The following is a 17834-nucleotide window of genomic DNA, read 5'->3' on the forward strand; positions in this document are numbered from 1 at the left end:
AACTCTAGCCCACCCAAAAGTAGTTTGTTTCTTTTCCTCTTAATTTACCTAGTATTGACAGATGATACAATACAGAAGGAGGAAAAGCAAAATTAATCCTATTAAACTCACTTTGCAGAAAGGGAAAGACTGGTAAAGAAACTAAATTTAAATTATCACTGGCATAAGGAATGTTCTTAGCAGCTTATTTATAAACGCCGAAAATCAGAAACAACCTAAACATCCACTAACAGATTGTGAATAAGCGCTGGTATACCCATACAATGGGACACTACCCAGCAATAAAAAGGAATGAGCTACTGATACACATACATGAATGAATGCTGAAGTAATTAACCTGAGTGAAAGAAGACAGACCAAAAAAAAATAAAAGAGTGCATACTGTATTATTCCATTTTACATATAATTCTGAAAATGCAAACTAATCTATAGTGACAAAAACTAGATCAGTGGAAGACTACAGAAAAATGGGAAGAATTATCTTGATTTCAATGATTTCATGGGTGTAAACACATCAAAACATATCAAAGTATACAATTTAAATACATGAGGCTCAGAGGCTTTGGGAGGCCAAGGCAGAAGCATGTCAATTACTTCTCAATAAAGCTATTAAACATTTGTCACTGAGATATCATCCACTAACAGTAAGGGGGGAAAATATTCTATTTTACTTTATACAAGTGGTCTGTATAAAATCTAGACTTTGCTGCTGAACCAAGTGAGAATCTGGGAGTGGGCTGTGAACCCAAGAGAACTGCTCTGCCTTCCTAAGTCCAGAAGCAGGTATTTGTTGTTGGTGATCTATTCCTTCTCATTTTCTTATTACATCAAAAAGTTAATCTATAAAGAGCCATTGGTTAAGACGCAGAATTTACAACACGCAGCAAAGCTAAGTCAGTCAGTGCTGTGCACACAGCAGATTCTCAGTATTTCTTTAAAAAGTAGATAATTTTTTTAAGTGTCATTGTTGAGGACCCTCAGTCATGCTCTAACCATAACTGTAACCCATGAACTGAAGGTGGCAGGCACTAGGTATATACTCCTGTTTCACCTAAGAGAAGATATGCTTTTGAGCTCAAGGAAAATAAAGCAATAATACATTCACAGATAGATTTGTGGAGCCAGTGCTTCCTGCTTAGAATGCACCTGCAGCTACAGAAACATTCGTGGAAAGCCACAGTCTAGAGACTCAAAGGAGTGTCTTGACATTGCTATACCAACACCTCTCTCTACAGCCAGGCTCTCCCCAGACACTTCCCAGGTAGTCAGGAAGCTACCAGAATATTATTAAAACCAAATAATGAATACTCCCTTTTAATTAAAACAAAAATTATAAACACTTTTTGGAAAATACTGGGGGTAGGACAATGGGGTCATAGCAGAAATTAGAGTATTTCAAATACTAAAAAAACAGAAGTCAGTGGTTTATGCTACAGCAAAACACCACGCACTTGTTAAAAACTGTGTGCTTGCCATTGCTAAAAACTTCGTGGTAAGATTATGCTGAGTTGGTCTGCATTTTGTTTCCAGAGTGCCGATATTTAATGACAAAGTAATCTAAGTATATGACAAGGAAAATTGTTTTACTTTCTTTTCGCTTTCAGGAAAGGAGTTGGGAACTCTAAAAATCTGCTAATAATGTCTAAAAGTATTTTACTGCCACTCACAAGGTACAATTATTAGCTAAGTTCACTTTACTGACAAATGTAAATGACTTTAAATTCTTGACGTATACACAGTTAAGAACAAATCTATATTACATTACCTCATGTTAAACACGGGAAAGACTGAGTGGGGAAAAATATTTTGTCTTGTTTTTAATAACCCCAACTTCCATTAAAACAGAATCCTTTGGGTTAATATAAAGTTATAAAAGGCTCATAGATCGTAGTATGAGCATGGACTCTGCCCAGGCATAACATTCTTTCTGGTCCTATTATACAGACATCGCCAATACTCACTCCCCATTTGAAATATTAAAAATAGCCATGCTGTCTTGCCCTAGATCTAAAATAAGAAAAACCTCAAGAGTAAATCTAACACATACTGCACACCTCTTCCACATTTGGTAGCTGATGTGTGATAAGCTTCTCATGTTGTGCCATGCACAAAGGTTTCAAAAATTAGAATGAATGGCAGTATTAGTGTTTGCTGCACAACAAAATGCAAACTACAAAAGAACCTTGCCACTGATCAAAACAGCGGTCCTCCTGTCTTGGTCACTACTCTGGACACTAAATAATATGCTGGTATCTGTCTTTAGGGGTGTTAAACCAGCTTAACAAAATAAGATGCTTAAAACTGGCAAGTATCGAGTCCAGCAGTCTGGTGTCACAGCAAGGGCGCACAGACCTGACAAACGCACCTGTGAGTTATTTAAAAGCCAAGCTAGCCTTGTATTAGAGTAAAGCAATGCTGTGTTAATTCTCATCTTAAATTAAGCAAATTTAATCTAGTTACTGATTATTTGCTTTAGCTGCATAATAGAAGATAAGCAACTGATGTAACTGCCGTCTAGATCAGGGGCTGACCCTGTACCTACCATAGTTTTTTACCCCAGCATAGCCCAGCTTTACAGCCCAACTCACTCCCACTTCCAAACAAAGGCACCGTACATACGTTCAAAGAACTGGCCTAGAAATGTTTCAACATACTTAAATACACTTAGGCCTTCAACCAACTGACACACAAACATTTGACAGTCACCTACCATTTCTACTGAGGTCTAAGTCCAAGGCAGTGGGAAAATTACTAATTTTAAATATCAGTTGCTTCCCTTCTGCCCATTCCTTATCACAGGTGCTGGTGCAGAGGCTGGCTCTGGTAGGTGAGGAGACAGCATTTCTACGCTAGCTCAGGTGTAGAAACAGGAAGACCAGGGAGGACCCACACGGAGCCTTGCTCCAGGCCTTCTTCCCACAGAAAGACAACAAATCTCTGCAATTTAAGGAAGTCGGATAAGAACAAGAAGCCCTGCTCTACAAAACTACAAACTCTTAACATGTGAGCACACTTCTATCATTATTTTTGAAGGGAGGAATGGGACCAATCTCCCTTTGGACCTTTGAGTAGCACCAAATTTAAAAACAACCAAAACCAACAAAAACACCATTTGCTACATATATATAAAGATGCTGGTCATACTCAGGAGGTTGAAGCAGGAAAATCACTTGAACCTGGGAGGCGGAGGTTGTAGTGAGCAGAGATTAGGCCATTGCACTCCAGCCTGGGCGACAGAGCAAGACTCCGTCTCAAAACAAAAGACTGGGTGTCTCAAAACAAAAGACTGGGTGCAGTGGCTCTCACCTATAATCCCAACACTGTGAGAGGCCAAGGCAGGTGGACTGCCTGAGGTTGGAAGTTAGAGACCTAAAATACAAAAAATTAGCCGGGAATGGTGGCGCATGCCTATAATCCCAGCTATTCAGAAGGCTGAGGGAGGAGAATCACTTGAACCTGGGAGGCAAAGGTTGCGGTGAGCCAAGATTGCACCATTGAACTCCAGCTGGGCAACAAGAGCAAAATTCTGTCTCAAAAATAAAAGTGCTTGGGGCTGGGCGCGGTGGCTCAAGCCTGTAATCCCAGCACTTTGGGAGACTGAGGCAGGTAAATCACGAGGTCGAGAGATCGAGACCATCCTGGTCAACATGGTGAAACCCCGTCTCTACTAAAAATACAAAAAATTAGCTGGGCACGGAGGCGGGTGCCTGTAACCCTAGCTACTCAGGAGGCTGAGGCAGGAGAATTGCCTGAACCCAGGAGGCAGAGGTTGCGTGCGGTGAGCCAAGATCGCACCATTGCACTCCAGCCTGGGTAACAAGAGCGAAACTCCGTCTCAAAAAAAATAAAAAATAAATAAAAGTGCTGATCAGAGCTACTATTGGCCTTAGATAACCAAAAATAAATAATTCCTGCTAAAAACAAGGATACTTGATGTTTTAATTTAGCCTCTGCTGGTTTATTAAAGATGAAATGAAATATCCTTTAGGTTGTAGAAATACAGTTGACTCTTGAACAACACAGGTTTTAACTCCCCGGTTCACTTACATGACAATTTTGCCTCTGCCACCCCTAAGACAGCAAAACCAACACCTTCCTTTCCTTCTCCTCCTCCTCTTCCACTTACTCAACATGAAGACCTTTATGATGATCTACTTTCACTTACTGAATAGGATATTTTAATATGTATATATATATTTCCTCTCTTTTATGATGTTCTCATTATTTTCTCTAGCTTACTTTATTGTACAAAATACAGTATATAATACATATAAAATATGTTGATTTGTTTATATTATTGTTGACCAGGCATCTGGTCAACAGTACGCTATTAGTAGTTCTGAAACACAGAATTTTTATTTGCAGGGTTGGGGAGAGCTGCTTAAGGGTCAACTGTATCAAAAGTAGTTGATGAACCCCATTCCCACATTTGCCAAATCCCTAAGGACAGGATCCTGGGCTGGAAAGCAGAAAATTAAGGGCTTGTTTCCCTTGGCCACACTCTGGCACAATGTGTAACTTCAGAGACTGGCTGACCCACCCAGTCCCTGGAGCCCAGCAACTGCAGGAGCAGCCCGCAAAAACCCCACCATTACTCCATCCAACTGCAGGGCTGGGTCTCCGGGGCACCTGAAGAAAGGTTTCAACTATGACTGCAGCTGGATAAGGACTTGCACCTGGCACAGAAAATGCCTGTCTGTCCCCAACTATAAATACTATACTGGTATTCCTCTGAACCAGGCCAGAAAACAAGGCAAAGGGCTCCAGACCAGAGGCCAGCAAGTCCCAGCTATGGCTATGGCTGGTGCTGCAGCCCCATGCTGACGTCTGCAGCTGCCTCCCCTCCACTTGGACATGGTCTGCACTGGGCTGGGAACCACTGCCAAAATTCTGTCAGGCCTGCAGACTGGAGAGGCTGAGGTGTGGCCACTGCATATACCCTGTCCTTCTTGAAAGCAGAACTTTCCAAATGCACAGACCCAGCAAAAGGAAGGCAGGGTATGGGGAGCTGACCCAGGTAGGGCTCATTTTGTGGACCTGAATGCAGGGACAGAAGGCATGCCCCCTGATGCAGGCCACCCAGTTATATACAAAAGGAAGACGCCAATGTAAATGAGTGAGTTGGTGGCAGAGGCCTACACTGTGAACCGGCTGCCTTCAGAAGGGATGGAAAGGGGTATGTTCCATGGCAATGAGCATGTGCATCTTTTTATAAGCCTGGCATTCCAGGGGTTCTTAACGAGAACGGTTAGTTTACCACTACCATCATCCACCATAATTATCAAATCATTGAGCCTGGACAGATAGCATGGCCATGAAGCATCAACATGTACTTTACATTGAACCAGCTGTATAACAAAAGGACCACCAACCTTCTACTAGCCACTACCATTCCTCTCCCACACTACCAAATTTCCATAGCCTGGGCTAACCGTTTGGTAACCTATAAATATTGACCTTAATTCTCCACCCCCAGCTTCTTGACGGAGGCCTGTACAGACTTGTGACTTGACAGACACGCTTTTTAATGGCGTCTGTGAACACTCTCTTCCTCCTTCCTTTCTAACCAGAGTTCAATGTAGATTTTTTTTTTAAACAGAGACAGGCTCTTGCTTTGTTGCCCAGGCTAGTCTCCAACTCCTGGGCTCAAGCAATCCTCCCAGCTCAGCCTCCCTAAGTGTCACAATTACAGTCATGAGCCACCGTGCCTGGCCTGAACATATATATTGTAGATGAAATATTTGGTCTTCTAGGGCTTTTAAAGGCTGAATTGTAGCCCCCATCCCCAAATGTATATGTTGAAACCCTAACCCCCCATCTCAGAATGTGACTTTATTTGGAGACAGGGCCTTAAAAGGGGTAAGTTAAATGAGGCTATTAGTGTGGGCCCTAATCCAATTTGGTCACATTGAGGCACACCTGCGATGCCTGTGCAGAGGAAAGGCCAAGTGAGAACCAGTGAGAAGGCCATCTGCAAACCATGAGAGGCCTCAAGAGAAACCACACCTGCCAACACCTTGGATTTCCAGCCTCCAGAACTGCGAGAAAACAAATTTCTGTTGGGTTAAACTACCCAGGCTATGGTACTTTTTTGCAGCATCCTGAGCTGACTAATATGGGGCCAGTTGTCCAGGAGCCTCTGGACAACTGAGAGGGACTAAACTAAGCCAGAATCCAGAACTACACTGTCCAATATGGTGGGCACTAGCCACATGTGTCTTTAAATTTTTTCTTTAAAATTAAGTAAAAGTTTAAAATTCAGCTCTTTACATGCAGTAGATTAGGGCATTTGCATCCTATGGAACAATGCTGGTCCAGAAAAGAAAAGGCTCTAAATATGAGAGAACATCCAGGAGAAACTTTTCCAACCCAGCTCTCTCAAGGAGGAAGGGAGGCAGTAACAAGAGCAAACAGAGTGAGCATACAGACACCTGTTACACAATGTCAAGAAAAATATTTAAATAGGGCTCTTAAAGCTTTTATTGGGCATTATATTTATGTGAAGGTAATTCATCAAGCAGTCTTCTAATTCTGACCTGAAAAGCAACACTTTTTTTTAAATTAATGCAGCACAAAATTATGTACTCAAGCAAATAGCACTTATGGAGTACTTACAACTCAGGAAGACACTTTGATAGGTACCATACAGGGGCAAAGAAGAAATTCCAAAGCATGTTTTTGCCTCAGGGAGTAAAATGCCGGCCGGGCGTGGTGGCTCATACCTGTAATCACAGCACTTTGGGAGGCCGAGGCGAGGCGGGTGGATCACGAGGTCAGGAGATCAAGACCATCCTGGTCAACATGGTGAAACCCCATCTCTACTAAAAATACAAAAATTAGCTGGGCGTGGTGGCGCAGCCTATAGTCCCAGCTACTCAGGAGGCTGAGGCAGGAGAATTGCTTGAACCCAGGAGGTGGAGGTTGCAATGAGCCAAGATTGCGCCACTGCACTCCAGGCCTGGGTAACAAGAGCGAAACTCCGTCTCAAATAAAAAAAGGAGTAAATGCCTAAAACTATGAACATTAGAAAACAAGTAGGGAGGGCTATGAAATGACAAGTGTCTCAGAAATTTGGAAGGTATCATCCCAAAGGCTCAGACAGGTGCTTTTCCTGCCTGCACTTGGAAACAGACCTTCAATACCTTTCCTGAAATAAGAGGTAAGTCTTTCCCTTGGGAGTCCCTACAACCTCTCTCAACTAGTTCACTTCTCTCCTGCTGCCAACATGAGCAATCAGCCCTAAAACTCCCAATTCCTTAGAGCTCCTCATGGCAAGCCCTTCACACCTGACACCCTCCCATAATGGCCAATAGCCCATGCCTGTGCCAAGCACCAACCAAAATACTACACTGAGTTCTATTCTTCATGTTCCTGGTCCTGTCTTCTAAACAGGGTGGGCCCCTACAGCAGCAAAGCCTGGCTTTCTAATGTGCAGCTTCTAATTTGCTGAAAACTTAGCACAGATAACTAAAAACAACCCTATTTGCCTAAAAAGTATTTTATCCTTCAGGATCTATAAAACCTTCATCTCCTCTACAAGTTTCCCTGCCTTCCCATCCTCCGAATCTGTATCTGTAACTGTTTCCACAGTGCATCAAAAAGACATCTCTATTACTGCCCTGATGACTTTCACATCAGACCTGTTCTTACATGTGTCTAAAGAACAGTTCCTTGAAAGCAGGCCCAGCTCCTTTCCCATCACATAGTGCAGCAAGCATTCTTTCAAGGTGGCCTGGGTTTAATATGTAATATAAAACATAAGATAATGGGTTAAAGATCAGGCACTGTGCTAGGTACAAGATTTCCCTGTTATCTGAGGGGAGCTCTTCTCTGAGTAGTCTGTTAGCTAGCTTCTCAATACACAGACACTCTGTGATATTTATTTTGACTGCCTGGAAGCCAACTAACTTCTGGTTCTCAGCTGCACTGTGAAAATATGAAGTTGCCAGAGAGCTGAGATACAGACAGCAATAGTATTAAATACAGTCACATTAAAACCAAGTGAAGAGCAGAGACTTGCGACCTATTAAGAACCTGTACTTAATAATGTTCATATCACGCTACGCAGTCTTCAATCTCCCCTAGTATTCAGTTGAACCAGTTAATGATTACCTGGCTTTGATTAAGTTCTCTTTTCATAAAGAGCAACTGCAAAGTACCATAAATGATGTTTAGGAAAACCAGACACACCAGTGGCTCTTGGAACTGGAGTATTCCTCCCAGGATAACAAACAGGAAGCCTCAGGAATGCTTGCCCGCAACCAACCTTACCCAGTAAGATCTGGTTACAGACCTGCAGTATCACACTCAGGTATGTTTCTCCAGGCTTTGGCTTTCTTTGACCTGCCTGATATGCAAAGGGCCTCAGCTATTTAAAGCACTACATTAAAAAATCATGTTTTTACTCTGACCCAAACCCTGGTAGGCTCCAAGAACAACAAAGCAGGACTTACTGCCATTGTCGTCAGAATCCTCACTGCTGCTGGGAAGGCGACCTCGTTTCATGATCTCCCCGGGAAACAGCAGGCAGCCTGCAAAGCAATGAGACAGCACTTAACCCAAGATGATAATACAGAATCATCAAGTTGTGCTTCAGATGGCAGCCCAGGATTTACAGCAAACAAAAGGCTTTAAGTAGCATTTGAATTGTAAACAGTAAAAAGACCAAAGACACATAATTTGGTGCAATCATTAACAGACCAGGTTTAAAAAGGAGGGGGAGGGGTAAAGAAGTCACGTATCAGTAGGTCTCCCAAAGGTGCCAGGTCTCTTTCTATATTCCTGTGTCATTATTACTATAACTACTCCAGGGGTCTTTAGCTGACTGGCAGCAAGCACTGCAGAAAAAAAAATCCACAGCAATGGACACTGTACTGTGCTTCCTCACTACAGACAGATTCATATTTTATGCGAACATGTGGGGGGTGGGGTGGGGTTGTGCCTGGATGTGTGAATATTTACACTGCACTGGGCATAATTACGCTTCTCAGGCAAATTTTGCTAAAACAACCCTAAAAGCCAAAAGAAACAAAACAAATGGAGTAATGGGAATGCAAATATCTCCTCTAGCCACCTCCAACCCCTCAGCAATTTACAACTGGAACAGGAAGGGACCATAGACATTATACAATTCTGATCCAGATCCCTCCCCTTCACATTAAGAAACTAAAGCCAAGAAAGGTTAAGCAGCAACTTCCCCAAGGTCATGTTCTGGGAATGGAGATTCTAATTCCAAATCCAATACTATTTCCACTCCACTTCACTTCAACTCCCTTCAGGACAAATACAATCAAATCTAGCCAAAATAAGAAGTCAGTTTGTACAAAGACCCAGTGCACCTGGCCAACTCCTCCCAGGTAGCTGGTGATAACAGAACTCTAGCACTACCCTCAAGCAAGAGAAAGGCCTTCTTAGGTAAGAAGGCAGTGGGCTTAGAATGGCCAGTCAATGAACTTACACAGATGATCTCACCATTACGTTCACACAGGACAGCTCTCTAAACAAATACAAAAACCTTTTCCAAATTAAAATTACTAATTAACCTGACATCTTTTTGGGTTTTTCACTTCTTTTTGGTAAAGTCTCTCTCCCCTTACCCCTACTTCGCACATAAAAATATCAGTATCAGTAAATCAGTTTGCATTTTCTCTTGTAGTGTCTTTTGTCATTTTAATTCAGACTCACATAAACTGAACCTTAAAAAAGTAGATGAAGTTTTTTCTGTACTACACTTATAAAATCAATCTACACGATTCATCCATTCAGGTCCCTAATCTATAACTGCAATATTTTACATATATATACATGTAAAAAAATATATATATATATATATATCACACATACACATGGTTTCTGCTTTTTCAGAAGAAGTCTCACTCTGTTACAGCCCAGGCTGGAGTGCAGTGGTGCAGTCTCAGCTCACCACAACCTCCGTCTCCCAGGTTCGAGCGATTCTCCTGTCTCTCCTGAATACCTGGGATTACAGGCATGCACCACCACACCTAGCTGATTTTTGTATTTTTAGTACAGATGGGGGTTTCACCATGTTGGTCAGGCTGGTCTTGAACTCCTGACCTCGTGATCACCCCGCTTTGGCCTCCCCAAAGTGCTGGGATTACAGGCATGAATCACCATACCCAGCCTATTTTATATTTTCTTCCTCAGAAACTCACCCAGCTAAAGTCTGTGGGGTTTTATCAATTGATTCTTTAAAAGCCATTAAAACAATGTACCAAGAGAGAGCCTGGACATGAGTCCTGATCAATATGGGTCATGAGCTATGTTATGGACATACTTTGGAAACTGGGGTTTCGTGCTGTAGGCATAGTCAAGTCCTAAAAGCCACTCCCATCCCTTTTCCAAGAGCCCCACTCAGCATCCATAACCAGGCAATCTACAGCTTGGCCTGGGGCAAGCCCACTCCAGGCCTCAAATTCCATGACCAAGAAACACCTGTGGCCCACTCCCTATTGGACTGTCTTCTCTGCCCTATGTGTGCCAAAAACACCAACTGCACACAGCTAAGCTCTCCAGCCTTCTAGAGAAGGTTCCTCTGGCTCCTCCCCTCAGGATCCAGCAAGATGGAAAAGGGAAGAGGGAAAGGCAAAAGACTACTCATTCCTAACAGCTTCAGCTCCCCAAAGCCTACATTATAAAACAGCATTAAAAAAAAAAAAATTGGTACTACACTGATCATGGTGTCTCACACCTGTAATCCCAGCACTTTGTGGGGCCAGGGCAGGAGGACTGCTTGAACCTAAGAATTGAGACCAGACTGAGCAACATAAGGAGACCCCTATCTCCACAAAAAAATTTAAAAATTAGCTGGGTGTGGTCGAGCGTGGTGGCTCACACCTGTAATCCCAGCACCTTGGGAGGCCAAGACAGGTGGATCACCTGACGTAAGGAGTTCAAGACCAGCCTGGGCAACATGGTGAGACCACCCCCATCTCTATTAAAAAAAAAAAAAAATTAGCTGGGTGTGGTGGCACATAACCTGTAGTTCCAGCTACTCAGGAGGCTGAGCCAGGAGAATCACCTAAGACTGGGAGGTTGAGGCTGCAGTGAGCTGTGGTCATGCTCCAGCCTGGGTGTGAGAGTGAGACTATCTCAAAAAAATAAAATAAAAATAAAAATAAACTATATGAAGAGGAATTCCTTAAAAGTAACATTGTGATGCAACACAGTAAGACTAATGAAATGTGAGACCTTGTAAGAGGGTGGGAGAGTTATGAGAAATGAGGGTTTGAGAAAGCTCATAAAACACTTCCTAGCTGGAAATAAGAAAACATCTTCATCGATTCAGACAACTTAAATTTACCTAAATAGAGTTGCTTAAAGAAGTTAAGAATCTTTTTAAATCAAAATGCTTACTTCCCAGCTTACAAACACAACTCCCTGAGAAAGCACTTCAACAGTCACTAAATAAAAAACAAGAGCATTGGCCAAAATAGAATGATGTACCTAAACACACATAAATACTCTCTTTAGCAAAATTATTCAAGTAAAAGAAGAGTAAAAATAGTATTTTCCTTCTAATGAAATCCATTTTCATCCACACTGAAGATTATGAGTAATGAGGGTTGAGAATGCCGTATTTGCTTCTCCAGGGAACTTGGCACAGTAATGGGGGTTAGTGCTCGGCAGAATTTCCTCCTCTGTGGCTCTAATGTACTTATATCTTGACATCAAGCTGATTTATCTCACCCAGGATTACTTACTTTATCAGAAAATCAAAATACAAGTTAAGCTATACAATACAATGGTTGTATGCTGCAAATATCTGCCCCACTAAAAGCCAGCATCATCATCACCTTTCCTGACTCTTAGGGCAATGGCTAATTACTATCTAGATGGTAGTAAGATAAGCAGTAATCAATTAAAATGGCTACTCACAACACCCCAGAGAAAGCAGCAAGAAGATATAATGGCACATAATGCAGCCAACAAACATCTGAATATCTCACATACAAGGAGGTGCTGGAAGAAAATTAGTATCCCTGACCTCATTGAGCTTCTGGACTAGTTGAGGAGACAGACAAGCAAGAGAAATTCAGTACTGTTTGTGCCTGGCAGTGGTAAATGCAGAGTTCTCCAGGAACACAGAAGGTGGGATAAGAGTCAGAGGAGGCTGATAAGACTGAGCTGGGTTCTGAAGAACAAAGAGGAGGTAGCCAGAAAAAGGATCAGGCTGGTCTTGAACTCCTGAAAAAGGAGCATATTTGGGACAGAGTACCATACTTACCAACATACGTATAACACAGTGTATTATGCTGGGTAGCATCTTCATACTCAAAATCTTACTTTCTGCCCATTTTTTTCTTAGTATACATCCATTCTTACCTTACAGCCAATTGCCAAGGTTTACTGATTCATAATATTATGACTCTTTGAAGTTCCTGTATGCCCTGTGGTTTGTCCTTCAATCACTTATACCTAGAAAGCTTTAAACACCTCTTCTCCACACTATGATTTCTTACCACTTCCAATTATTACTACAATAAATTAATTACACCCCATGAGATGAACTCATCAAACTACCATATGTAGATCTATCCCTCCATTCCATACTACAAATAGGTCTAAATCCAAACTGTTCAGCCAAAATGAAGTTTCCTGACTTCTCGCAGCTTTACTCAGGCATCTGTTCTAGCAAGCCGCAAAGCCCAGAGCTTGCATTGGTTGGGCCAGGCCCCTTCCCTGAACACTAGGCTTCTTTCAGTTCTCATTCTCTGCTCATGCTGCTTCTGTTGCTCCTTCCTCCCTACCTATCCTAATCCCACCTCTTTTCTGGGGCTCAGTTCAAAGCCAATGAACATCATCCAACACTCCAACTCCAAACATATACTCTGTACTACTCAGTTCAACTTTCTTCCTCTTTCAGAACTTTTCACCTTGCTTTCCAGTGTGCTGTTACCTTAATAGTACCATTGAAAAACATTACTCACAACACTTGCTAGAGATGGTAAGGCAGATTTTACTCAAGGGGGACCATGGTAGGTACAGAGAACACTGTGATGGGGTCTTGCAGTGGGGGATGGAGACTGAACCCAACTCAGATTCCAACAGAGGTGGAGATATAAAACCAAGAAGCAGGGTGGGACCAGAGGATAGAAGATTACTAAACAGAAATATCAAGGATAAGGGGTTTATGGTGACATTAATTTGATAGTATTATTATGGAAGACAGGATAAGATAGGAGAGACTGGTCAGACACCCAGGTGAAGAATTTTCCCTAAACTGATTTTAACAGGATATTTGCTTCAACTGGATTCAACAAAAAGAGGGAAGCCCAAGGTAGTGCCCATTCACTCAAAGGAGCAGAGGAGCATAACCAAAGTCTTGGTCAAAGAAGTCTTTCTCAGTATTCAATCAACTACTGCCTTGCTTCATGTATGTGTCTCTAAAGATGGCAATAATTTCTAAAGAACACATTCTCTCAAATCAAATATGAAATAAACACATAACAGAGGGCCAGGTGCAGTGGCTCACACCTATAATCCCAGAACTTTGGGAGGCCAAGGCAGGCGTATTAACTGAGGTCAGGAGTTCAAGACCAGCCTAGCCAACATGCCGAAACCCTGTCTCTACTAAAAAAGAAAAAGAAATTCAATTAGCCAGACGTCGTGGCATGCACCTGTAGTCCCAGCTACGCAGGAGGCTAAGGCAGGAGAATCACTTGAACCCAGAAGGCAGAGGTTGCAGTGAGCAGAGATCATACCACTACACTCCAGTCTGGGTGTGACAGTCTGCCTAAAAAAAAAAAATTATATATATATTATATATATATGACAGAGAAGGAGGACCGTGATGGTAGGTATAGGGAACACATGAAGTCTTGCAGTGAGGGACACAGATTGAACCCAACTCAGACTGGTCAGAAACAAGGCTTCTCAGGATGGCTACAATAGATGCCCTCTGAATCAAAGACAGTCTCAATCTAACATTCTGTCTAAATTTCCTCAAAACTGATACAAAGTTATTCAACTTATAGGAGCCTGGAGTGTCCATTTACCATGAAAAACATAACAGCTACAGAGACAAAAGTACTAGTTAGTGGGCATTTCAGGAGTTTGCCAAAAGACTACCTAGAAAGTTAGATTAAAAACAGAACACTGCCTGGAAAGGCCACTGGCCAAAGACCATGGTTGGACCAATTACTTAACAATTCTCTGGTGTCTCTACTCCATTCGTTGCAGGGAAAGATGCACCAAGACAACTGAGCATCTGTGGCAGCTGCGGGAGAACCATCTCCTCAAGAAATGCAAACACATGCTTTACCCACTGGCCCAAACCCCTATTCAGTTTACATGTAGATCACTCCCTCCTTGGATCCCTTCTGTCATGTGGTTTATAATGCAGTACATTAGCTAACATATTAATTTGAGGAAAATTTTATCAAGTTAGATAGATGTCAGAGATACGGTGAACAACATATGGAATATCTGCGCTGTAGGAGCACATGGTCTACTTGGAAGAAACAGCAAATAACTAGACAAGCGGCTTCAGTGTGGTAAGTGCAATAAAAGTCACCAGATTACTGCTCACATGCACATAAGAGCAAGAAACCAGAAAACCTTGAAATTGACATTCCTCTGACTGAAACTGGTGAAAATCTGCATGCAATAGATTTAGAGCAGCCACTAGCTGAAGGAACTCATCCCTAAGGTGGCCCAGGAATGTGAGTGAACAAGTTCAGTGACCTGGGTTTGGTCGTGATCATTCTATGAAAGAATGAGAACCTCGTGGACAAGGAGAGAAGGACTTTTACAAAAGAATAAGAGGGCCCCCCCGCACAGTGGCTCACGCCTATAATCCAAACACCTAAGGAGGCTGAGGCAGGCAGATAACTGGAGGCCAGGAATTTGAGACCAGCCTAGTCAACATGGTGAAACCTTGTCCCTACTAAAAACACAAAAAAATTAGCCAGGTTTGGTGGTGCACGCCTGTTGTCCCAGCTACTTGAGAGGCTGAGGCAGGAGAATCCCATGAACCTGGGAGGCAGAGGTTGCAGTGAGCGAGATCACGCCACTGCATTCCAGCCTGGGCAATATAGCAAGACTCTGTCCACAAAACTCTGTCTCAGGGAAAAAAAAAAAAGATGATGATTAAGAATTTGAGGATGTTTATTCAATGCTATTCCTGGGAAACAGAGACAGATTTGAGAAAAACAAACTATCCAGTTACTAGAATTACTCTCTGTGGTAGAACAGGGGCCATTTATCAGGCTATAAACTCTATAGCTATAAGGATTACACCCTAGTGATTTTAACTGTCTTACTGCTCATATGCAGAAAGGCTGGTTTCTCTCTCAAAATATCAATTTTATCTACTGTTTCCATTGTTATTTATTTCACTCAAGAAGTTCTAGAAGGTACTCAATTAAAGACCTCTACATACTTTCATATATATCACTCACTGCAATACTATGTATTAAAATAACCTATTGGACGAATGCCTTAGTTCCTATACTGTTTCCTTATGTTCAATCCACTTTATTGAATTTTGAGATGCTTTTACTTTAATATTTAATTGACCTTTAAATGGAATAACTTCTGTATTCATTTTTAAATTTATTGATGTCCTTTTATTTCGTCAAATAGCTAAAACTAAAGGTATTAAAGAATGTATTTTCAGAAACCAGGTGGGTCTTACACAAAACTAATTATTTTATGAGCTACTCCTTTCTGTTTAAGTTCACAAAGTTCAAATTATTTTATTTTTTTTTTGTGACGAAGTTTCGCTGGAGTGCAATGGCGCGATCTCGGCTCACCGCAACCTCTGCCTCCTGGGTTCAGGCAATTCTCCTGCCTCAGCTTCCTGAGTAGCTGGGATTACAGGCACGCGCCACCATGCCCAGCTAATTTTTTTGTATCTTTAGTAGAGACGGGGTTTCACCATGTTGACCAGGATGGTCTCGATCTCTTGACCTCGTGATCCACCCGCCTCAGTCTCCCAAAGCGCTGGGATTACAGGCTTGAGCCACCGCGCCCGGCTAAATTATTTTTTAAACACTATGTACCTGATAATTTGATTCCTAAATTACTGATCACAGAATACTCCCCCAAAAAGACATATTACATTCTTAATAGGTCACTTTTGCCTTCTATGGAATATATGGTTCTAAGTACTCAAATATAATGATCTGTATTTCACAATAATATCTGTCTACCTGCCCTTAGATGTATGTGAAGGAAATCCAGCTGGTTTCTTACCTCAGTTTTTAAAGTAAACGTTAATCACCTAGATATGAAGTTTTCAAATTGGCAACATTATCTAATTCATATACTCACAGAATCTAAAAATACTACTATGACTATAACTCAAACCCATATTCCCAATTTAACTAAAGGGTTATATCGAGTAAAAAAAAAAAAAAGGTAATACATTTAACTGACAAACAGCTTAAATCTTAAGTGTTAATGTTTTAATCTTGCCTAAATATCTCAAGCAAAAAAATGTGTTCTTTATAACGTCGTATCAAACCTTATTTAAGGAAAATGCTGGCCCAAGCTAATAAAAAACCTCTGGAAAAAGGTAAAACTTAAAAATATTCAGCTGACAAGTTTATATTAGCAATAAATAGCCACCTCCTCCAAAAGAAAAAAATTATGATAACTGACTAGATAATTATAATATTTACTCAGGAGCATTTGTCATAAAGCCCATGTACTATAACACACTAGTTCACTGTAAATTCTTTATAAGTTATTTTTGAACTCAGATTTAAAAACCAAGAAAGCATTTTTCAAGACTTTAAGAAATTTATACATTTCAGTGGTTCTGAATGAATAAAAAGCAGCTCTCATTTGCCAATTTATAAATAATCCAATCACTGCTTATGAGCTCTAAGGCAATCTATTAAACCCCTTCCAGGTCTCTGTAGTTGCTAACTCAATTAAGAGTCAGCAACTGAATAAGAGCAGCTAGGACAATACATTCCAATCATTTGTACTTGGAACCTATTTTTTTTAACTTCCCTTGACATGGGAGTAAATTAAGGCAGTCAGTCACCATGGTCTCCCAATCTTTAGCTTTTATCCTTATTTCCATCTACTCAGAATTCTTTTCTGTTAGATCTAAATGCTCAGATATGGAAAGATGCCCAAGACATATTAGGAGAGAAAAAGAGGCAAACTGCAGGGAAAAAACCCAAAATATAAGGCCATTTAGATATAAGAGGAGAGAAAACATGTACAGCAATTGCCTGTATATTCATGGAAAATTTCTTGAATAACATAAAGGTTCATAGTGGTTATCTCTGAGAAACGTGACCAAAGAGTTCCAAGACAGACTGGGTTGAGAATTTTTTTTCTGTGTTTTGTTTTTTGTGTTTTTTTGAGACAGAGTTTCTCTGTTGTTACTCAGACTGGAGTGCAATGGCACGATCTCGGCTCACCACAACTTCCATCTTATGGGTTCAAGCAATTCTCCTGCCTCAGCCTCCCGAGTAGCTGGGATTACAGGCGCACACCACCATGCCCAGCTAATTTTCGTAGTTTTAGCAGAGACGGGGTTTCACCTTGTTGACCAGGATGGTCTCTATCTCTTGACCTCGTGATCCACCTGCCTGGACCTCCCAAGGTGCTGGGATTATAGGCATGAGCCACCGCACCCGGCGAGTTGAGAGTTTTTACTTCTCTATATGACCTTTAATATGATTTTAACTTTTTACCATGATCGTATACTACACATATAATAGTAAAGATTTAAGAGCCAACAACTATCTTCCCTGCTCCCCAGTATGTAAAAGACACTAGAGCACAACTTCTTGCCCCGAAAATCACCAGCCTATAATGACCAGCCATCGATAAACTATGTATATGCCACCTCT

The 17834-nt window shown here is 41.5% G+C and overlaps 1 protein-coding gene across 9 annotated transcripts in view; it reads right to left on the reverse strand.

Moving 5' to 3' along the window:
- Positions 1 to 17834, reverse strand: part of JADE1 (jade family PHD finger 1) — a 63711-nt gene that overhangs the window by 33623 nt on the left and 12254 nt on the right. For all 9 annotated transcript variants that reach the window (XR_013532889.1, XM_008992708.4, XM_008992709.4 and 6 more), the window contains exon 2: positions 8454 to 8531. Coding sequence is in view for 8 of the 9 variants with exons in the window: in XM_017970245.4 (XP_017825734.3) it covers positions 8454 to 8531 (78 nt within the window). In the remaining variant the exon portion in view is untranslated. The remainder of the gene's footprint in view (positions 1 to 8453; positions 8532 to 17834) is intronic.

The sequence above is a fragment of the Callithrix jacchus genome, chromosome 3 (genome assembly GCF_049354715.1).
Source record: "Callithrix jacchus isolate 240 chromosome 3, calJac240_pri, whole genome shotgun sequence".
In the NCBI taxonomy this organism is placed as follows: Eukaryota; Metazoa; Chordata; class Mammalia; order Primates; family Cebidae; genus Callithrix; species Callithrix jacchus.